The sequence below is a fragment of the Syngnathus floridae genome, chromosome 2 (genome assembly GCF_059516105.1).
Source record: "Syngnathus floridae isolate MCC-2025c chromosome 2, RoL_Sflo_1.0, whole genome shotgun sequence".
NCBI lineage: Eukaryota > Metazoa > Chordata > Actinopteri > Syngnathiformes > Syngnathidae > Syngnathus > Syngnathus floridae.
In genome coordinates this window covers 12,601,248-12,624,729 of record NC_142414.1, presented here as the reverse complement: position 1 = coordinate 12,624,729, position 23,482 = coordinate 12,601,248, and the positions used below count along the sequence as shown (strand labels likewise).

Below are 23,482 nucleotides of genomic sequence, written 5' to 3'. Positions count from 1 at the left end.
CACATAAAATGATGTGGTGGGCCGTATCTGGGCCACCGGGCCTTGGGTTTGACACCTATGCTCGACAGGGTACTCAAGGATGCATGGAAGATCGCCAGTCTCTGGTTTGTGGACTTTAAGAAGGTGTTCGACCATGTACTACACAGGGCTATCTTGTAAGAGTGCTCCAGGAGTATGTTGTACTGGACACCCATCTATGGGCTCTCTGATCCTTGCATGACCGGTGTCAGAGTATGGTCTGCATTACCGGCAGTAATACGGATTCGTTTCCAGTAAGGATTGGACTTCGCCAAGGCTGGAGTCAGCGATTCTGTTTATAAACTTTATGGACAGAAGGTGCAATCAAGGTGTTGAGGGGGTCCAGTTTGGTGACAACAGTACTACATGTCTGTTTTTTGCACATGATGTGGTTTTACTGGCCTCATCAAACTGCAATTTTCAAATCTCAATGGAGGGGTTCAAAGGCGATTTGGATGAGAATCAACTCCTCTAAATATGAGAACATGGGGATAAGGGTGGAGTGCCCTCTCTGGGTCAGGGGTGAGATCCTACTTTGTGGTCAATCAACAGGCAGATTGGAACAGTGTATGCAGTGATGCAGACGCTGTATCGATCTGTTGTGGTGAAGGAGCTGAGCCGAAAGCCGAAGCTCTTGATTTACTGGTCGATCTATGCTCCCACGCTCACCGATAGTCATGATCTGAGGGTTGAAACTGAAGGAATAAGTTCTCGAATACAAGTAGCTAAAATGCATTTCCTCCGCAGGGAGTTTGGGTCCTACCTTAGAGATAGGGTGAGAAGCCTCGGGATTCCTCTGAAGGATCTGAACAAAGTCTGGGCTTTACTGCTTAGGCTGCTGCTACAGCAACCTGACCTTGTATAAAAGAAAGCAAATGAACAAGTTAATTAATAATAAAGGACCCAAAATAAAACATAGAGGAAAATACAGCCTTTATTTTGTAGTACAGATGGGGAAAAAAATCCCACATTAATAATTGTGTGTGTGTGTGTGTGTGTGTGTGTGTGTGTGTATACTGTATATAATATTTCACTTGCTATTCGCGACCCGCCCAAAACGGGTCTGTGACCCACTTTTGGGTCCTGACCCGCAAGTTCAAAATCATTTGCTAGTATTTAGGTTAATCTTCAAATTTCCCCTGAAAGCCAACTTTTCCTTACTTTTTATATATGACATTAAAAAAGAAGCTTGACTATAAAACAGAGCATTTTATTCCAAACTGAAGTGCAGAAAATAGCCTTTAGTAAAAAGACAGGATATTTGTAAAGCAGTCCAAGTCCATTCATGATACATGAATTGTAAGAATTATGGATGTGGTTTGTCAGAGTTTGGGCAACCCTTCCATCTTGCCTCCATTCATAGCATGATGAGCGTAAAAGTGTGAGCACTTTGGTCCGTGAGCTATTTTGATTATCCTCCCTCATCAATTGAATATGAAAGAACACTTTTATCTGTGTCTCTGACTCCATGTGTGCTGTCTCACATCTTCCATTTAAAACGGGAACGAATCCATCAGAATGGTGTCCACAATGGGCGGCGGCGGGACCAGGCCTTCTAATTTAAGGTAGAAAATGCGCTGGAGGCCTTGAGTGCATAGTGTCCTGAGTTCAGGTAGCTTGCCGAGCAGTTTTGACAAATAGTTGGGACGTGACGACGGGCAGCCCGACACGTGATCTTTAAGACTGTTGATCAGCTGATTCTGCAAGTCCTCCACGCGTTTTGGTTCTTGGAGACCATGTCGCTCTGAAAGAAAAAAAAAAGATCATTGACATGAGTCCCTGTAAAGTCAACATAAATGTTTTTTTGACGCACAACAGAAAATTTTTCTTAATAGCGGACTATCCAAATAAAGGCTGTATTTTGGGGTTGAGAGCATTGCTTGTGCTAATGTATTGCAAAAGGTGCTCAAGTTTTTATAAGAAGTCTTGATTTTTAATATTTCCAAGTATAAGTGTAGTGAATGGAGGAAATTATGACTCATTATTTTTGTAGTGAATGGAGGAAATTATGACTCATTATTTTTCCTGCAATTTTTGGGGAAATATGTTTTCAGCAGTAATCAAATGATGTTATCAGAATTTAACAACAGGAATGAAATGAGATGTGCATCTTGGTTGAGACTTTATTGCACTTACAATGGATGGCAAGTTTCCTTGCAGTGACTGATTGTATTTATTGCATTGTGAAAATGTTGTATTAGTTCAATTTAATTTGTCCAGCCTAGTGGAATTTGGGTTTTCCCACATGAAGCGTAAACAACCGTGTGGGAGGCTGTCATAATTCCTGCATGAAATAGTTCAACTGATAATTTGATTGTAATCAGAATTGGAAAAAAATTGAATATAAGCCTCCCAAAAGGTTTGACAAGTTAACCTCCATTCCGTTTTACTCTGGTGTCATTTACGATTATATGCATGTCTGGAGCTCGTGTTCAGTTTTGCCATACATCTGTTGTGTCAATCCTCGTGTTGCATAACTGTCTTGTTCTGTGCCCAGCAGTGAAACCAGAGCCCTCATAAAGACCATTCCCTTGGCACAATGAAGGTCTGGAACACTGCCGTGCCCCATACCGACCTTCCCTTTTGGAGGTGTCAGTGCATTATAGGTGCCTACCAGTGATAATGACCAGAGCCGTGAGGCAGGAGAAGGAGGAGATGTCAAGTTTCATGCGATGGAGGCTTTGGGAAAACTCCAAGATGGACTCGATCCAGTCCCCGAAGCCTCTGATGCACTGGGTCTTGTGAAGCACTTTGCCATTGCAGAAGACCAGCTTGTTTGTTTCGGGGTTTGACCTTGGAAAAACAACATTTCATTAAGTGAAGCAGTGGTTCCCAAACTTTTTACACCAAGTACCACCTGAAAATATAATTGACTGTATGATCACCATAATGACCAACAATAAAGTATTACTAGCGTAGCAGTAAATACCAAATTTAAGATGCTGCCTAATTCAGTGACTCTTACATACCACTAGAGAGAGCCAATCATTACAAACGACTAAGATTATGCATCCCCTTCAAAAGTCAACACGCTAAATGATGACATTAAAGTCCCGCCGAAAATCCCATGAAAATGAATGTCTTCAGAATTTGAGTGTCAAACAGCCCTGCCAAATTTGATAAATGAATAGGATAAATAGCTAAGACTATAAAATGAGGCTTCATAATTGCGACAAATCAAGCTATTGTTTCTGATCTTGACCCGTTTTTGTCGTGTCCACTGAACGTGCTGAATGCTTGCCCCACTTCCCACTTTGACAACCTGGAAAACTTGATGCTACTTTGTCCAGCATCTTTCTTACGCTTACACACTTGAGAGACATGAAAACACACTTGAAGCATTGGGTAGATGGAAAAATATCCCACCAGATCATTGCACTCTTTCTGCATGGTGTGTACTTACTCACAGCTGACAAGGCACTCCAGAGAAGTCACACTAACAAATTGTCCAAAGGGATATTTAGTGATATAGGCATAGGTAGCTAGCGAGCTACTAGCACATCACAACTACGCCAGATAACTGATGTGAAGAACAGCTGATGTGACTGCGTGCCATTTTAGCCACAACCCAAATATTGAAATGGTCAAAAAGAGTTTACCAATATATCTGACAATTGTTTTTCAGCAATCGTGATGTATTTAGAAACAATTCTCTGAATTCACTCAGGGCTCACCGGTATGCAAGACGGAGGATGAAGAGTTCGACAAAAGCTGACTCCAGGAGCAGCTCTTGATCCGATGAGCAGAAATCCGAAAAACCCGGGACGCTCTTGGCCCACTTTCTGATGACCTCCATGGAGGCAGTGAGCAGGTCGTAGAACTCTTTCACATCACGAGCGTCCTCTTTCTGGTATGCGCCCACATCTGTTTCTTTGTACTAGAATCACAACATGATGGACAGGTTCAAAAAGATGGATGCCTCACGTGAGTGTAAGAAAACAAATGTTGACTTACATTGGAATAATTCAGCTGCTTTTCAGTCGGGTTGGAGTCGATCTGAGCCCTCACCAGTGACGCGATCATACTGACTGGAGACACAGAGGGTAACACTTCCTGCACTAATTTAGGCTTGGAGGGCAGGCGACCTCTGCGACCCTTCAGGCTGTCTGTCCTCACAACTAGGGGGAAAACGTTAAATGTCAAAACATTAGGAACACCACCACCACGATCTAATCTCGATCAAACATTATGTCACATGTACTTCCTGTTGGCATCTCATTTGACTCAAGAAGATTCATTGAAAATAAGGCTGAATTGCTAAAATGATGATTTTTAGTCGTCTTCTCTGATGCCGTCGTCTGAAAGTGTGAAGTGTGCTCGCTCTCACTTTCTATTGATTGATTGATTACTATGATGCAACAAATTCTGAGTAGTAAGCTACATTATCCCCATCCATAGTCCTTTTAAGAAACATTTTGGATGCTGTTGACTGCAAGAATGATTTGTGTCATCATCCCACCAGCAGGAGACCCCAGGGCGACCCTGTATCTGTGGTGCAACCTAACCCTTAATCAAATCGGATCAGATTAGATGTCTTATTTTGTTTCACAAACTTATTGTGTTGAACATGTTTTGTTTGGAGTTTAATAATCTTGAGATCTGAACTCACCTTCCTTAACCATTCCTACAGCCAGACACTTCTGGAAACGGCAGAACTGGCAGCGATTCCTCCTCCTCTTGTCCACGGGACAATCCTTGTTGGTGAGGCAAACATACTTGGAATTCTTCTGCACCGTCCGCTAGCCAATCAAAACAAACATTTGGCTCATTAAACCTTTGATTCGTTCCGTGAACAGGCTTATAAGTAAAAACACTTCACATCGCAAAGCATCTTTCCTCATAGAAAATCAAGAAACAAGCACTCTATAATATCACCACTTCCTTAAATAATGGCAAAAGTATTTTCCCCCCCATTTTTTTCAGAAAACGTTAAAACTGAACCAGATATTGATATTATATTTGTTAATAATTTCATTACTGGGGTACGATTGAATATTCTGTTTCAATTAAGGATGCAGCAGGTTTTAGCAGAGGTGTCCAGCATCCTGAGATGTTTAGGGCAAAAATAAAATAATAATTTTGTATCATAATTTAAAATATCCATTTACTGGTTAGCCCCAAAAAAGTCATGCAATCCTTTTGTGAAATTGGCCCCCATTGTCACGATAAGCTTCAGTAATATTAGTGCTTTTTGCAGAGGATAAAGAATATATTCCTGCAAATTGATATATCATTTTCCTACATGTGTTGCCCCACTGTCTGTCTTCAAACAGCTGTTGCGTAAAGGCTTACAACATTGCAACTATCAATACTATTGGTTGTCTCTGATATTTCACTTTTTTATTTTTAGCATTATGCTAGTGGCGGCATCCGTAAGGTAAAGTTGTTTGGATGTTTCAAATACAGCGATCCCTTATTTTTCACAGGTGATTACCTTGAAAAAGCCTTTACATCCCTCACAGGTACGAACGCCGTAGTGCTGGCAGGAGGCACTGTCTCCACAGACGGCGCAGCAACCCTCGTTCCCTCGCGGGCTTTTTGCTTTGAGTGGCAAACGCCCCTCTGAGTGATCAGTTCCATCCAGGCCATAAGCTGGCTCCATGGCCCGCGTGGAGAAGGTGAGTGAAGATGTGTCGGTGAGAGCGTCGGGGTGAGATTGTCCCAGTGAAGACACATCGTCCATGGTTCCTGAAGAAAACGTGAAGAATGACGGCACATGCGGTACAGAGATGTCCTCGGCCGCCCAGTATCCTGGACTGGGTGAATAAGAGTTCCAAGCGGGTGTGTGCTGACTTTGGAAGCCTGGGGTGGAGCCGGCAAAATGTTTGGAGCCACAAGGCGAGACGGCCTCCTCCGGGTAAGTGAACATGAAGGCGCCAGGGTAGCAGCCGTAAACCTGGAGTTCATCCAGCCTGAACGAGCTCTCCTGCCCTCCGCTCATCTGGCACGAGTAGGCGTCAAAGGTGCCCACCTGCGTGCCGGCGCTGGGCATGGATGGGGCGCATGGGTGGTCCCGCAGGACGCCCACATCCACCGACAGCCTGGAGAACAAATCCGGGCTGTGAGGTTCTGAGCTGCCGAGGTTGTTGTCGTAGGGCTGGGAACCGTGCTGCATTGGGTGGATGCAAGTCATGGCTACAAATCTGACAAAGGACAGCAAAAACTTAGACCCTTGGTGTGCAACAGGCAGAACTAATCAATGTCGTGAGAGGCAACTACGGGCAAGAAAGGTAAGACTTGGGGTCCAAAATTGTTGTTGGACAACATCATTTACTTAATTATATCAACTTAAGTTCGGTGCATGTTGCCAGCGAATGTTGGTTCACCTTAACACAAAACCAAGCAATCCTGCAACAGTAGTCTATTATAATTATTGTTATTCCGATACCAAGTTGATGAAAAGTTGTGTATTTCTCACCATTGCTCTTGGTTACCTTTTAAAAACGGGAATTTGTGATGCACTGAAGATGTCTAGCTTCATCTAATTTGCGGTCTAAGCATCTATCTGATCAGGCTTTGAAATGCAATGAAAGAATGTACTAAATCCAATTTTAAAAAAAAAACAAGATAATACAAATTGCATGCATGCGCACCTCTCGAACAGAATCGGTACTTTCCCCAAGTCCCACCAGTAAAACACCACTAACTCCACCATGACAAAACCCCACTAATTTGACAAGCATCATAAATAAAACTATAAAAATATAGTCGACTACACCCTTAAAACTGTTGGGCTAAAAAGTTGGACAGACAGTTGGATCACGTTGATCCAACATTGGGTTGTTTTCCTCCCCAAAAACCATTGAAAACTAATAAGAACAAACTTTGGTTAAAAATGCAAGCAAAAAAAAAAAAAAAAATCCAAAGCAGGCTAGTTAGACTTTTTGGGGACCCCCTTCGTGACCGTGCCCTTAGCAGGTGCTTAACTTGCTTATGCCTGGGGTCAGTTCTGGCAAAATTATTATTAATAACAATAATAACTAGATTTTTTGTCATTAATGGTAAAATTAATTTATACCTTTAACTTTGAAGTACATTACAGAATTGGCATTTTTATTTGAGTAAAACGGTTGAATCACTACTTTCATCACATTCTGTCTATGTCATATGTGCATTTACTTCATATTAGACACTACAGTGCACGTACATTTGCCACCTATGCTGATAAATAATTGATAAATGATCTCTTACCGGAACTGCAACAGCAGCAACACTTTGTAATCGTCTGCGTCTCCCGCTGAAGAACAAAACCCCGACTCGCCCTTACACGTTTTATCACAGGGGACTCGGGAGTAACCGTGACGTCAGGGGCATGTTTCCATACAAGGCAGGGCGGTAGGCGTGAACACCTCCGGCCTCAGGCCAATCACAGCGCGTCTTTCAGAGGATGGACGTAAAAATGACGCACTACGGGATTCCGTTGACGTGCGCATTAAACAACCGCAGCATTATCCTACCCACACGCACCACACACAGACACACACTCTCCCACAGCGATGATAAAAACGTGATAGCGATAAAAAGATTCTATATTAAGAGTAGGCAGACACACGCGTGCCTCTTGACGCCACAGATGACAAAAAACGGGAAGTCATTTAAGCATGTTTGTTTTTCTCCGAAGGCCTATATTTAGTTGTCTATCTCAAAAGCAGAAGAAGAAAAGCAGTATGAGTATAGCACATTATCAGAGGTGCCGATTTTCCCACAGGATTTACACTGTACAAAATTAAACAGATGACAAAAAAATATTCAATATTTTTAAAATTTTTTTTTTTGGCAGAAGGGATTGTTTTTCGCGGATGATGATTGGTAGATTTTTTTGGGGGGTCAATTTATAATTGATGTCAAATATAAGCAGATTTTTGCTAATCGGGCGTAATTGTGGCCCCAACTCTCCACTACTTACTCAAGGAGTGAGGACAGTCCACTGTGAATAAAGAGGTCAAATTAATTTGACCTGTGAAATATGTTCACATGTACGCCCGTCAATCTCATAATGAAGGTAAAAAGCAAACTTTTTGCCAAGTTTAATTTAATAGATAATGCCATTTTGCAGTGGCTTTACTTTAGTAAACTTATAGTTTACATCCATCAATCAGAAAGCTAAACTGGCCGACACTATTTTGAATAATCATTACCTCATTCTATCCATCCATCCATCCATCCATCCATCCATCCATCCATCCATCCATCCATCCATCCATCCATCCATCCATCCATCCATCCATCCATAAGACATAACACCGTGTCCTGGGTTCTCCCTGGGGTCTCCTGCTAGTGGGATGATTCCACACATCATTCTTGCAGCCAACAGCATACAGAATGTTTCTTAAATAAGACTATGGATGGGGAATACGTATAGCACACTACTCAGAATTTGTTGCATCATAGTAATCAATCAATCAATCAATCAATCAATCAATCAATCAATCAATAGAAAGAGAGCAAAATGCTGTTTAACAAACAATGTATGCTAAGTGTTGACGTTTGTATTTGTCAAACTTTTTATGCCAATATTTTCTCTTGTACTCTAAATAAACACAAATACAAGCAAACAACGAAAAGAATGGCATAAAAATCAAGCGAACAAAAACCAAGCAAAAAAGAGAAAATAAATGCAAAAAAGAGCAAGCAAACAAGATAGAACAAACGCAAAGACAAAGAGCAAGCGTTGCAGCCACAAATAGAACGACGCATCACACTTGCGTTTTTTGTTTCGGCAACTTTACTTTCTTAGGTTGTTGGAGGTTACATGAATCTTTTTTCCCACCGTGCACACGTCCACTCAGTAGCTTTATCCCATTTATTCCCCCTGTCCCCTTCATATTACATCAAAAGCGACGTCAACACTCCAAATCTAACCTCTGGGTCCTAACCCAAGCTACTATAATTACAAACATTTAAAATATATGACCAAATAATAATGTTCCTCTAACTAAAACCATATCTTTTCACATATAATACAATATTCTTTCTTCAAGATTTCTAGGTTGCATCACATGCAAACAAGAAAAATGGTGACAAATAGGAACGTACTTTCCTACCGGAAGTGGTTGACGGTGAGGGGGCGGGCAGGAGGAGCGTTCCATCATTTCATTCACCTTAAAAGACCGCACTTGCGATTTTCGCCTATAGGTGGCAATGTTTTCAACAGTTATGAATCCAGCGTCTTCGCTCAGTGAATGGGTTGCAGACGTTTTTTTTTTTTTTTTTTTTTTTTTAAATAAATTCTTCCAGTGCTATTGGCTGCTGAGGTTTTAATGATTATGTATTTATGGTTATTTAAAAGTGATTTAATTCTAAATGATCTTAAACCATCGTCCCTTCTATGCATTGAATGACTTTCATAGTGGGCGTGGCTTGCCAGGCTACACATTTCCAGTTTTCAAACGAGACTCATTTGTAGATATAAATTGTGTGGTCATGCTATCTTAACATCTTGAGTCTCGTCCCCCCCCCCCCCCTCCCCCCCTCCCCCTCTACCCACCTCCGGTGAGAAAGTGCTCACTTGTCACTTCTTTCTTGCTTTTTTTCAATTTGAATTTGATTTTTCTTGTTTGCTTACTTTTTCGTTTGAGATTCCTTTTTCTTGTTTGCTTGCTTTTTGGTTGCATTTTTTGTTTGTTTTCTTGTTTGCAATTGTTTTTCCTTGTTTGCTTGCTTTTTTTGTTTGCGATTTCATTTTCTTGTTTTTTCCTTTTTTGTTTGCAGTTGCTTTTACATTTTTGCTTGCTTTTTTGTTTGCGATTTTTGATTTGCAGTTGGGTTTGACCTTTGTTTTTGTTTGCAGTTCTTTACTCTTTACTTCTTTACAGAGCTGTCTATCTCTAGAATTTAGTGCCAATAGTTCTACTTTTACCTCGTTTTAAAACACAAGTACCTATGCTACAGACACAAAAAGGCACAAGTACTCACCCTATGTACATATTCTGTACAGATTTTGAATACGTTTGCCAACTGTGTACTTGCACTTGCTGTAACTGGGAGTTGAAGGCCACGCAATTGACTTTGGCCACACGAGGGCAGTGTCGACCTGCCAGCTTTAAATTTCCAAGAGCTGAGCCACTTAATAAACAGAAGTAGGCTAGTCACCCACCCATGGAAATGTAGTTGACATGCGCGCTTAAAAAAAAAAAAATAGAAGAAATGAAAATTGAGTGATCAGGTTTAAAAGTGGATATGGCTTTGAGTGGCCCTAAGGTGCGTTTGTAGAGGCTGCCTCACAGACAGGTGCTGTTTAAAAATACTTCCACTGACACTCAGCTGTACTGACTTTCTTTTGGGTATTATAAAAAAACAGGGGCGGGGTTACGTGACTATGGCCACCCCGTGAATAAATTTGATACCTGTGACCTTCCAGTTATTTTCACATGGATGCAGAATTCTTATATTATTGAACTATTTATGTGAATAGTTGTTTGTCTACATGCCTTTTGCCTTGAGTCAGCTCATTAGAATAGGTGGTACGAAGAATTGATGGATTCTTCAATAAATTGCCTGATGCTTAATCCTGTATACTTAATCCAGAAAATATGAGGGTGTCACGCAAAGCACAAACCCACAAATCGAAGGTAAGGTGTATAGTACTTTACGAGAAGCATTAATGTTCATGTAAAACTTCCAAACGTGTCAATGTTTCTGTACTGTCTGTTCAGTTAATTGTCGTCACTCTGGTCACCTCAATAAAAGATACGTATTCAATGTTAAGATCTACTTTGAGAGCTATTGGTAAATAAACTATATGTGAGAATGCACAGAAAATGACAACTGATCGTGTAACTTTTTTAATTATTGAATTCAATTTTTTTGCGCCGGGTTTAAATACACAACCACAAATTGCACATCTTTAAATTCAGCCGTGCTTTGGGCAATGGGCCTATCAACTTGGCTCCTACTTGTACATACAGTACAATGATTTACGGGGCTTGATTAGTGTTACACGTTGAATCTCTTCCTCTAGGACTTGTCAATTTAAAGACATGTTTTCATGCCAATTGAAAGATCACAGAGAACTTTTGTTTGGCCTTTTACAATCAAATAAAAATCATTGCTATTCCACAGACAACCTTAAAACTACTGGGTTAAAAATCTCAATCTGACCCAATTTTGGGTTGTTTTGTACAAAAAATACAATTATAATTGGTTTGTTTTCAACCCACCATTTTTAAGGGTGTATACATGGGTAAAATAATGATTTAAATAACAGGGCGTACTCTCAATGTAAGACATGGAGTTGAGAAAAATATTCTCAAACTCCCAATAACGAGGTAATCCAAGTCTTCATTTAGTTTTGCACAAATCGGTTCTGAATGCTACGTGTCAAACTGGGACATGCACACAGTGCTTTCATGCTTACAAAAGATGAACTCATTTGGCTTCAAATGGCACATCAGGCACTTGGATACTGCGGAAAACAGTGTAAGCACTTTTTTTTTTAAATTTTATATGAGAAAATTACTGATAAACGCTCCCAAGCGAACATGATGCAGTGGTAGCTCGCAGTATCCATTTTCTGCTTTCTTGTCTCTCTACACAAAAACTCCATTTCAACCTCCTCCGTTACGCCACAAGCACATACTGAACATAAACATTGACAAGCTTGGCATTCTCCGTGTGCCTTATAGGCTTCTTTCTATGTGGCAGAATGACAATAAATGCACAGTGAAAACATCACACTTCACAGTGTTCAACACCACAGCCAAAAATGCAGATTTTCCAGATTACCATTGCTGAAATGCAACGATGAAGAGTCTATTTTCCCGGGGTGTTGTTAGGGTTAGGGGGGTGAGTCAAAGAGACAGAAGCATCACTACAGCAGAAACAGTTGACACAAAATAGAGGGCCGCATCTCGCATGATCAATATTGTACAGGTGTCACAATTAATAGATTAAACGTCATCTAATTGATCATCAAATTGGGAACTATTTTGATAACCGTTTTTAGATCCATTGTTTAATCTTCCTGTCAACAGAACAAGCGGTCGAGTGCTGAGGGTTAGGGTTAAATGTCATTTTGATGTAATAATAAAAATCCATGCACCTAAACTGATCCTGCTAGTACTGTGAGTATTCTTTTTCTTACGGTGAAGCCGCTGTCCAACCTTATGAAATATTGAAATTTTCTCAACATTAAGACTGATTTCTTCGCGTTGGCCAAGGCGGCATCCAGGAATTGAAACACGTACTACCTACTTGACAAAATATCACAATCTGAAGTGTTAGGTCAAAGGTCCACCTACAGTTTCAGACGAGCTGGAAATGAGAAAATGTAAAACAAAGCAAAACAAAGACATTGCGATGAAATCAATGGGTAAAATTTGATGTGAGAGCTTGGGTGGTAGTTGCATATTAATGAAAAGCTTTTTTTCTTAATTGATGTTAACTCACTGATACATTCCAAGTTGAATATAGACTTCTTCAGTGCATTGGACACCGCCATACTCGCTCATCTTGCCTTCCCCCACTCTCGCACAGAAACTTCATACTGAGCCATTTAAGTCATTCAGTGTCCTTCATCTTTTAGTTTGTCTGCAGCCCGACGCAAGCTCACACAGTCACACCAACAGACACTCCGAGAAGAAGAGCCGCTGCTGTTCGCGAGGCTTCTGATTTCCTTCTCGCTCTTGTCCAAACTGCGGTGGAGGCGGGCCGTCTCGCTACAACGCCGATGGTGACCTGTGACAAAGAAAAAACGACTTTCTGTTCCCTTCTCGCTGTTATATTCACAAATGTAAATGTGCTTGGCGTACCTGAGGTGGCGTTAAACGCCTCATGACAAAATGTGCACAAAGAGAATGGCCAAACCGATGTTGAGCAGGATAACCATGCAGATCATGATGGTGTTGGGACTCTTGAGAAAGGAAGAACATGATTGATTTGTCCATCAAAATGATGTAATTAACAAAATGACAAAAGTCAACCAGTGTGACACGAGCTCAAGTCCGGATACAACTATGTGTGCATCGGCTGTCTTACCTCCTGTTCCAAAGACTCTGCAGTTACTTTGTGACTTGAATTCAACATTGGCGCTTTCAGTCGAGCTTCTGCTTTGGGATCCGCTTTCAAGGCAGGTTTGACGCTGTTGGTTTTGGCTTCGGCAGGTTTGGCTAATGTCTTAGGTTCATGGTTGGCTGCAGGCTTTGGAGACGGAGCAGGGCTGGGTTGTCGTTTTGGTAGCGATTTGGTTTCTGCTTTGACAGAAGGCCGACTCGAATCCCATGACTGTTCTCGATCTTGGACTGTCGGGACTCTTTCGAGTTTCAGGTCATTGGCTTTCAAATTTGGAGTAGCAGCTTTTGGACGCGTTTTTTCCTCGTCATTTACGGCAGTAAAGCTGTTTCGTGCAGGTTTTTGTGCCGACGCGGCGTCTACGGTATTCACCACTGGATCAAATTTTTGCAAGGGCTTGATCTCTAAATCGGAACCCTGCTCATTCTTGGTACTGTGGCGGCTTGGGGTGCGAGAGAGACTGCGAGCAATGGCGCCCTCTGATCCAGTGGGAACAGGAGGAGGGACTGAAGGTGTGGTGGGCCTGCTGTTGGGCTTACTGCTGCTTTTACTACCTTTTTCGTCGGCCCAGTTGCCAGGACCTAGAAGTTTGGGGTCTTCCTTAATGAAGATGCCTGGACTGGGTGAGGGAGTGCGGGCTGGGGAGGAGCCAGGCATGAGGCGGTCTAGTTCGTTCACGATCGGGCTTTCAGGCGGCGTCGACGCCGGCTCCTCCTTGGCTAACAGCGGCTCGTGCGTGACGATATCCGTGTTCTCACTTCCCTCCCCAACTTCCGGCATCACTCGCTTCTTCAGATACTCTGGACCTGTGCAGGATCAGTTGAATAAACGCGTTAAAGAACCTCAATAGTGTATATTACCAGGTCACTCTATGTGTTAACAGCTCTAGAAATCTGCAGCCATCTGTTTAAATCTGCATCTGTTTAACAGCCAGTTGATTTTAACAGTCAAACCAATCTTCAAACGAAAAACATTTAAAACAACTGCAGCGGCAGTTAGCGTTTCTGCTGGTGGATACAATAAAAAAGTACAGGAATTTCAAATTACACATATTCATATTCTTGTTCATGTTTGTTATTTTTTTTTCCTGTATAAAAGACTGTCAAATTCAAACAGTCTGCATGTGTTGTCCTCTCCTAAAAATGTACAGACTGACTTTGCGAGGAATTTGTGCAATTGGACTGAAACATTTTTTGCTTATTTTCGTATGTATTTTTTTTCCACACTGATAATTAATACAGGAGGAAAAAATAAGACCTGAAAAAAGGACACTGCTGCTTTTGTATGGATAGATTTGCATGCATTTTCAGACGGGCAGTGAAAGTGATATGATCCTTCAGTCCAAATAAGATGTTCCTTTTTTTAGACATTCAAATGTGATGACCTCGGCAGCGCGCCACAGCAGAGGATCCGCCGAGTCAGGCTGCAGTACATCGATGTGCTGCTAAAGCACTGAGAACTTCATTGCTCTCTGTCCTAAGATGGCCAACCAGTGACGACACTGCCGACTCCACCTTAAACTATCGAGTATTGTATCAATGTATCCCATGGTGGCTGAGTGACTAAGTCAAGATTCCGTAAGTGACGCCATGAATAACTACAAGTCCAATCAGATGACACAAAGCCAAAATCACATGCAGTGCAGAAGAAAGGGCACTGAATACAAACGGCTATTGCCCCAAATCAAAGCTTTCAACAAACATGCACTTAAATGTCCAAATAATGAACAGGGCATGTGGACAGCATTAGTAGACAAATTGAGGAGCGCTTCTTTAAATTTTAAAGGAAGGCTTCAGCTGACCTGGCTGATAGAAAGTAGGTGAAAGTTCTTTGGCCACCAGCCTGGCGATGCTGGATTCGCTGTTGGATGCTTGAGCAGCCTGGTCGGCTCCGTCTGACTTGGCCTTGGCGTGGGTGGACCTGAAAGAGACACATTAAGCAGACTTTTGCAGTGTGGACACATCAGAGACATTTAGTGTTCCTCATTGCTGAGAACCACAACGGACAAAAAGGAAGATGCCACATAACTTACGCTTGACAGCTGGATAGCAAAGATTGGAAGCTTCTAGTGATTTGTTATGATTGACTCAGATTGCAAAGTGTAACCTCACACTGAGCTGAAAATAGCCTCCTGGGCTGTGGGTTGCTTGGTGCGTCCCACTGGAACAATTAGACACTCCTGATGTTCCGTGCGAGACGAAAACGTTCCACCTGTCCACATGTCTTCTCTTCACTTACTGTTGAAAACGCTGTCACTCTATAGATACCTCAAACTATCATCAGTTCTTTCAAGCCAGTGGTACAATAAATCAAACACCCATGTAACATACTGAGTTTTTCCAATACAGTAACCAGCTATTGCTGTAAATGCAGGCTGACCCTGATTTTAGTAACAGCGCAAGGCTCACTGCTCGTTTGCAGATTTAGCAGACGGGTCTCTGCCAAGCTGCGAAGATGCATTCTTGGACCACGTCTAAGTGACGGGAGAAGGTAGACAGCTCTCCATTCATAAATACCGTATGTGAAAGGTGGGCATCAAATCCTATGAATCATTGTATTTTGTTTTTTAACCATCCCAATCATGTTCGACGACACATGCCCCCTTCAAGGCAGAGATTTGCTTCAGCCATGTTGAGACTTGAAAATGACTTGAAAACTATTCAATGAAAGCCAACATGCGAACCTCAATTTTGTCAAATTTTTACATTTTAATGTATTTAGAAAAAGCATTTTGTCTTGTTTCAGAGGCAAACTTGTTTTTCGGACATCCATGTCAAAAATATTTTTTAGAGGTCATTTCGAATTTTCTTTTTTCAATGAATTTAAACAAAAATTATTTTTCAAATTAGAGGCAAACATATGACATAAAACTGAATGATGATTTGTGTTTTATGTATATGTACTTGAGTAAAAACTGCCCTCATCTCTCATTGCTGAATCAGGTTTCAAACTGACCGCGAACCACATCCACTTTCATGTTTCACATTTTAGGAAATCTTGGAGCTCCAGCCAGCAAGACTCAACACAGATTTTATTGACTCCTATGTATCAACTGTATATCGTTCGTGATTTCCTCCAACCAGAAGATTGTGTTCAAGAGCGGACCAAATGGCATCTGCTGGTGCCTTGCCAGTTTCATGACGGCCAAGAGAGGGTGGCGACAGATGGCCTCATCCTGCGCAGCCTTCGACATTCAGCAATTCATAATATAAGGCCAATGACAAATATAAGTATACCTCAGTGGGAGCGACACATCCATACATTATTTTGAATGACTTTTGCTCTGCTTCCCATGAATGACGTTAAGATCCCTTTGGGTTACTTTCTTTCTGCAGCAAAATGCATCTGAGGCCCACTGCACCTCTTTCACATCCTCCAAAGAGAACCCGGTCACCATCAAAGTCTTCCCGCCGACTGTTGCACGAATACCAACAAAGCAACACATAGTCTTGCGGCCACAGTGTGAGCACATGCAGTTGTGTGAGGCGTTGTCAAGAAAAACACACACGTTTCTTTAATGGACTGTCAAGCTGTTAAAATGCAGGAGTGTCTGCGTTGGGACAAACAAACTGCTTCTTCAGAAGTTAAACAGCAAATAGTAGGGATGCTACATTTTGTTGCTATCCATGCCACATTTTCAAGCTCTTGCATACTCTGCTGTGCCTTGTTTTATGGCACAGGGAAAAATGAATGCGTGAAAGTGAGCAGGTAATGCACACAACAATACAGTAGTGACATTGTAGTTTGTTGCACAAGTATCGAATGGATATCAATGGAATGTTTCACACAAGATATCACACCAATATCTGCTAGTAAATGACAGATATATCTGCAACAGAATTGTAGCTGTCTGCAACTTTGGTTTGAGGTGTACAATTTAATTTCGACAGATTGTAACAGTTTCATTTCATCTTGTGCAAGTGTAAGCTATCTGAAGAGGGACATTTTGATAATTGAAGTTATGCTAAACTAGAATTCGGACCAATCAGAGTAAAATAGAAGATATCTTAATCTTACACTTATCTACAATGGCCTATCTTTGGGCTAAAAAAATCTTCCATCGTGCAACGTCTTTCAAGTCAATTCAACTCACTTCAATTTCATTCATACAAATTAGCATATTGTGACGGCTGTTGCTTCATTTTAAAATGTACACCTTTGGGCATTGTACGCAAATGTCATGGCTGATCTGTATTTTGACCTGCTGCCTGTTGATGGTGAGGTATTCTGTCATTGTGGCATGTGCCACTGGATCTGTGCAAAGGGTTCTATTTAACGGTGTGTAGAGTGTTAGCAGGCAGAGTCAATGTGAAAGAGTGACTTAGTTTCTATAAAAAGATGACTACATGTTCGAGAACATCATAAAATGTCTTTGCCAAATCGAATATTTCACATTTCCATTGTGAATTTAACCCTCATTATTCCAGTATTGCTTTGAGGTTAATCTCTAATTACCCCAAATCAGCATCCTCAATTCAAACTTTCCAAAATCGACATTCCCTTGACAATTGCACATAAGATCACAGGTCCGTTTTGTCGGCGAATGTTACAACCAGTAAAAGTTTGGCCAGCATAAAGTGCATAGATCAGCGTTACGCTGTAAGCCAGGCTGCACTAGTAAGGCTGTGTGGGCTACGTTTATACTCGACTCATTTGTCACCTGAGCACTTGCTTATGAGGTGTGTCATATTTATATCCATGGAACCATTTGACACCACAACTGACGCAAGATGGGCCCTACATCTGCGAGCTGTAATTGTTCGCAACAGACAAAGCGGGTGATGAAATCAGCTGGAAAGTTATGTGCCTACAATAAATGCCAGTTGAGTTTCCCACCGGGACAAAAAGAAGCTTTAGGTGTCTGCTAAAAGAGAAAGGGCCCACCACACTTGAGCTTAAGAAAACACTTTGGGCGTGTATCTGTGATGAGGCAGGAAAATGGCGGGAGGGTGGAGGATAATCAGCTGTTGCATTCCCCAGTGATTGTGAGACAGCACGAATGCGCTTGTCCTTATTTAGTCAGGGTTCCTCCGTGACAACAGGGCCCTCGAGCGTGCGTCATTTACACCCTGTCCTGACACACAAGACCCTCCAGACTTCCCGTCTGCCGGCGTATACGACAGAACAATGTCCGCCAAGCGTCTGAACGTTAGTGAGACTATGACACGGTTGGGGAGGACAAGTTGGCCGACTCTCCGTGCAGAGAGCATGCTGGACATGTATTTTTAACCCGTCTCCACTGACACCAGATTAGAGGAAAGAATGAGGAGACCTGGAACAGATGTGTCATGCCCGGCCCCCCATTTATATAACAACATATTTCAATGCTAAAACTTTGTAGGTTCACACAATAGAAGTCAATTCGGAGGTGCAATTGCAAACCGCATTAGGGAGGAGAGCCAGGCACTATCAACAGAAATGTTGTATTCACTCAGATGTTTCCCTCATATGGGAAAATTTATAATCTCATTTTTACTATAAAAAAGTTGGATATTTCAGTAAAACATCAACTCCATGTATACAGGTGCCAACATTCAAGGGCCTGTTTTTCTGAGCAGAAGCCACGGAACTTTAGTTGTGTGCTCTTTGTGCACAGAAGCGTATATGCTGACGCATAGGCACAACGTTGGTGACATGATGATGTAGCATTTGGTTGGTCCTTTGCCAGTGTGAAGACAAAGTGGCGTACAACCAAACTGAGCATTGGCACCAACACCAAAACCAAAGAAGCACTGGCACCACCAGCTCATTAATATATACTCTGTGAGGTCCGTGTGTAAGTCAGCAGTGTCCAGACATTGTCGGTGTTTTTTAAAAGCAACAATCCAATCCACACTCTTCCATAACTCAAATGTAGTGCTTACACTTGAAGAGAAATATTTGGATTTCTAGGTGCTGGGACGGTAGTCTGCAGTCCATCAGTGCTCACGTAAACAACAGGATGATCTCAGGTGCAGAAGATAAAAACACCTTGTACGGTCACAGATGGATAATGGACAATAATAAGGTATATTCAATAAGTGTAACAAAGTAGTTTGCCCAAATTCTAAAGTTTTCTTTTATGCAAATGTTTTAGTATTACTCCCTTGTCTCAATAAATGAATTGTCATTTTGCCACTTCACAAAGGCTCATTTAGTCCTAGAAGAAGCTTTGCCTCCTTTTGGAAAGCAGCTGATACCAGTCCTGGACCCTTTCTGACACAACTTTGTTATACTCAGTGGCTATTGAAAAGGTGAGACTCCAAGATCCTTACACTTGTATGTGCGTTTTCTACATGAGATGATCAGCAAGCATCTAAGAGGGTTGTTCTTACCTGGAAGCGGCAATCTCCGCCTTCTGCTTGCCGATGGCAGCGGCTCGCTGAGCGCCCTCCACGGCCCGCTCCACCTTCTGCTTGATCTTGGTTCCTTTCAGTTGAATCACTCTCTTCTTCACAGCCTTCACCAGCATGTTGTTCATGTACTTGCCCTCTTCTCTCCCGCCTTCGGCGAAGGTGGTGCAACCGTAGCCGTGTCTTTGGTTGTTTAGCCACTCGCCTTCATACTTGAGGCCACTGGACCTTTCGCTTATTCCATATCCTGAGCGCTTGTCGTTCTTCCATTCGCCCATGTAGACTTCTGTGGTGGTGGCGTCGATGTCTGCCTCTACAGGGGGGAAGTCTTCTGCGCCAGCCAGGCTCTCGTCCCCCATGCTGATGGTGGAGTTGGTGTCGCTGGCGTTGGAGCTCAAAGCCGATTCCGTCCTCAGGAAACTGATCTTGCTCTTCTGGCTGGACAGTGAAGTGCTGGAGTCGGATTTCTTCAGTTTGCCCAGCAGAGAGCTCCTGCGAAACAGACCTTTCTTCTTGGGTTTTGTTGCCTCTGGGTCCACCTGGAGCGTGAGGGCGAAGCCTCCCCGCGATGGTCCCAGTTGGCCAGGGTTGGAAACAGGAGTCTCCTCACCGGAGGCACTTGTGGTGGTGATGATGGGGAGGTCTTGCTGCAGAACTGTGCCATTGCTTTGCTCGCTGCGTAGGGAGGTCAGGGAAGTCCGGAGAGGAGAACGGACGACAGCTGCCATGCCATAGGGGACGCTCTGACGGACCCCGTAGCCATGCCGCATGCCGCCCGTGAACTGACCCTGGAAAGTGCCTGAAAACATACCAATGGAACTGTTCATTATAAACTCATCTATGAAATGAAAAGTTTGTTTATTGAGATTAATTAACCGTAAATGAGATTAAAGAATATTGTATTTATATATACATTTTTTTACATAAAAAGCTATCCTGTTTGTTCTTTTTAATTACTATTTTAAATTATTATCCTCATGCGAGACAAATAAAAGAATATTTTATCTTATTCTATGTCAGTGGGTTTTTTCCAAAGTTGAAGATGGAGTTTGCAATTTTCAAAAAGGTTTGATTGACAACTCAAACAAATATGACAGCTTGACATTTTTTTGGCATGAATATGTTATGAGGTGATAATTCTCTTTTCCCTCCTGCTCTTCATAATGTGTTTAATCATTTATCAGTTTATCATTTTAAAAGTGTGTTCCAGCATTGGGCTAAACTTACTTGGTTTAGTTTTTTTTTAATTTTTTTTTTTTACTTTGATAGCCTATAGCGTTCGTAAATTTATATTGCCAATACATATGTGTTCCCACTATTCACAAGACTATGCATTTTTTGATATACGTATTTTGGACTGCAACTCCTGAACCAGTGAAGATCATTGTGCAATGGTCCACCCCAAATTATTCCCAAATATCCTCATATATTATTGTATAAATATATGAATCTTGAGATTATGGCAAGTAAGAACACCATTTTTACCATCTGACGTTGTGTCAACAATCAGAAATACAGTATGGAAGTGTGTAATGATTTACTCATTCATACAATCCCATGAGAAGTCAACTGGTTGTTCGCTCTCATGCTAAAATGGACACGTGTGGATTATACTGATAGCAAGGCGGCCGAGAGGCCAGCAGGGCACGCAGGGGGGCTTTGGGCTATTATTACATGCACACATTTGGTGCCCCCCCCGCCATCGCTTCACAGCTGATGAGTCAGCTGTGGAGGGGGGGAACACTGCTGCATTATTGTTGTCTGTTACATATTTCCCATAGACATAGTACGTACAGTATATGTGCATTTCAAATAAAGTCATGGGCATTTTAGCTTTCTGAGAGGTCATTACTGCAAGATGTGCAGTAGCTACACAACAGAATACAAATCAAATAAACTTGTCCATTTATTCAGCCTCTGAATGAATTGTGACTAGGTTTGTGGGCAGATAAATTTGTAATGTAGACAATCTCAATGCCATGGTACTTTTGATTTAAAAGGGAAGTCAGCTAAAAAAAATCTTTATGTTGCATGTAACATCTAACATTATAATGAATTCGAATTAAATAATAATTAATAATAATCCACCTATTTTTCTCCATTTGAATGGGAGGCCATTCTACCACTCGCTGTTGCTGGCAATCTGAGCCATGATTGGTCGTTACCTGAGCAACTGTGATGTCATTGTCATGCGACCGTAAGTGGCAAAAAGGCCGCCCCCTGAAATGGATAAAAACTGATGTATTTTGCTGCTTAATTCATATTCCACAAACGCAATAATCACAATAACTTGTTTAGACGATTGAGGCTGCATAGAATATATTACTGTGAAAAAACATTTTGAGTCGACTTCTGTCAGTCCGAAGAAGCAAACGTAGGCCAGACTTGTAGGCTGGACTCGAGGGCTGCGTCGACTTGGACACCGGCACACGGTCAAAGCCCGTGTTTGTTTATGGATAGATTTATAGGCAGGAGAATGAGGACATGCAATGTAATGTAGTGATAGACCTGATAGTGAGTACTAGCGCCAGCTTGCATACCAGAACACCGGAGGCAGAGAATGAACTGAATCCACATACCTTGTATTTTGTTGTGTTAATTGATGCTCAAGGTCTGGGAGTCCATATTTTTTCTTACAGGAGCCACATACAGAAAAATTAAAGAATACAATGTCTTTTTGGAAAAAAGACTAAGGCAATTATGGCAAATAATTATTGTGTCCACCACGGATCAAGTTTGTTGTTATTTCAGAATATGTCTCGTAAAATAATAAAACAGCCGCCAGAGCCCCCCCGTGGCATAGTTTGGACAACCCTGATCTAGATTTTTCAGCTGCACAAGAACAAATGAAACATTGCGATCAATCTGCGGCCCTTACCTCCATCAGCGTAGGTTTCAGTTCCGTAGCCGTCCTGTAGTCCATTGTTCCAAGTTCCCTCATATTTGGCCCCGCTGCTGACACTGATGCGGATGCCATACCTCCCCTTGAAGCCGTGTGTCCATTCCCCTCTGTAAATCCAGTGGCCTTTGGTTTCGACCCCCAGACCGTGACGCTTGCCCTGCGACCAGTAGCCCTCGTAGGTGTTCCCGCTGGGCCAGGTGTAGACCCCCACCACCTCGAAGCCGTAGTTCCAGGATCCCGAGAACTCTCCCTGGCCTTTAGGGCCGGTGCAGATGCCGTGGCCGTGTGCCTTGCCTCCCTCCCAGCCGCCGCAGTACGCGCCGCCGTCATCGAACTCAAAGCGACCTCCACTCATGTCGGCCTGAGCACGCGCACGAGAGTGACGCTTTGGAGCCTGTGGCCTGGCTAAAGATTAAAACCCACTTTGGATACACTCCGCCTTCCCCTGACATCAAAACCGCTTGGAGATATCCTGAGTTTTCAACTTGAGCGGGCCTCCTCTTGGTCTTTGTGGATTTCTCAGCGTGTCCATGAAAATCCGGAAAGAAATGTCTTCTCCACTTCAACTGTTTTAAGTTTAGATCTGATCTGGAATTGTATTGAGTGAGTTCTGAGGTTGTTTCCCGATAAGCCGGAGGTCTTTCATGGCTTTCCAGGTGGCCACGGAGAGAAGCCCCTGTTCCCCTGTCCCTGCCACCCAGTAGTGTGTCTCCTGACTCGCCCTGCAAGGGGAAGCATTTGAGCACACCTAACAAGGCCACACTGACCCCCCCACACCCTCCCCTCGCACACACGCACACATCATTCCAAAAATATGACCCAATCCTCAGTGTGCTGCCTGCAAGGAGCAATGCCAGAGTCTTCCTCTTTGGGACGGAGGCGCGCATGCCTTTGCCAGCTCTACTTTGAGAACACTTGTTTTCCCACTGCCTGGTAAACATGAAGAGTTTGGAAAACCATACAACTTCATTTTTCATTCAATTAGAAAAATTAATTACTATATACATATGTGTGTATATACATATATTAATAATAAAAATAATCTGCCATTTAATGGCAAAACTAGACAACTCCATGAACAGACAATTCAGTTAAACTCCCTCTTGTAAATGATTCTTTTCATTTTCTCTTGTTTCAGCACCGGAGATGTCAGTCCGCATGCCGCACAGCCAGAGATGCTCTGCTCATGCACACCTCCCCTACCCCCCAACCGTGCGGCATC

At 42.4% G+C, this 23,482-nt stretch overlaps 2 protein-coding genes across 9 annotated transcripts; both read right to left on the bottom strand.

The window, feature by feature from the left end:
* Positions 1-1,212: 1,212 nt before the first annotated feature.
* LOC148401814 (putative nuclear hormone receptor HR38) lies at positions 1,213-10,034 on the bottom strand. 8 transcript variants are annotated; one of them, XM_088368824.1, is made up of 9 exons: positions 9,055-9,130; positions 5,990-6,161; positions 5,812-5,914; positions 5,453-5,706; positions 4,628-4,757; positions 3,973-4,136; positions 3,693-3,895; positions 2,633-2,811; positions 1,213-1,762 (listed from the first exon to the last, which is right to left on the bottom strand). In XM_088368824.1, the coding sequence occupies exons 1-9, from the start codon at positions 9,108-9,110 to the stop codon at positions 1,512-1,514; spliced, it is 1,512 nt and encodes a 503-aa protein (XP_088224950.1). In that variant the 5' UTR covers positions 9,111-9,130; the 3' UTR covers positions 1,213-1,511. The 8 variants fall into 8 exon arrangements, with proteins under 8 accessions (XP_088224950.1, XP_088224951.1, XP_088224948.1 ...); XM_088368825.1 differs by lacking the exon at positions 5,812-5,914 and having other exon boundaries at positions 9,063-9,131; XM_088368822.1 differs by having other exon boundaries at positions 5,812-6,161.
* A 752-nt stretch (positions 10,035-10,786) lies between these two features.
* On the bottom strand, positions 10,787-23,001 carry jph2 (junctophilin 2). The gene is made up of 6 exons (XM_088368816.1): positions 22,237-23,001; positions 19,341-20,157; positions 14,828-14,946; positions 12,994-13,832; positions 12,768-12,868; positions 10,787-12,693 (listed from the first exon to the last, which is right to left on the bottom strand). Exons 1-5 carry the CDS (start codon positions 22,613-22,615, stop codon positions 12,788-12,790), a joined length of 2,235 nt encoding a protein of 744 aa, XP_088224942.1. The 5' UTR covers positions 22,616-23,001; the 3' UTR covers positions 10,787-12,693; positions 12,768-12,787.
* Between the last annotated feature and the right edge of the window lie 481 nt (positions 23,002-23,482).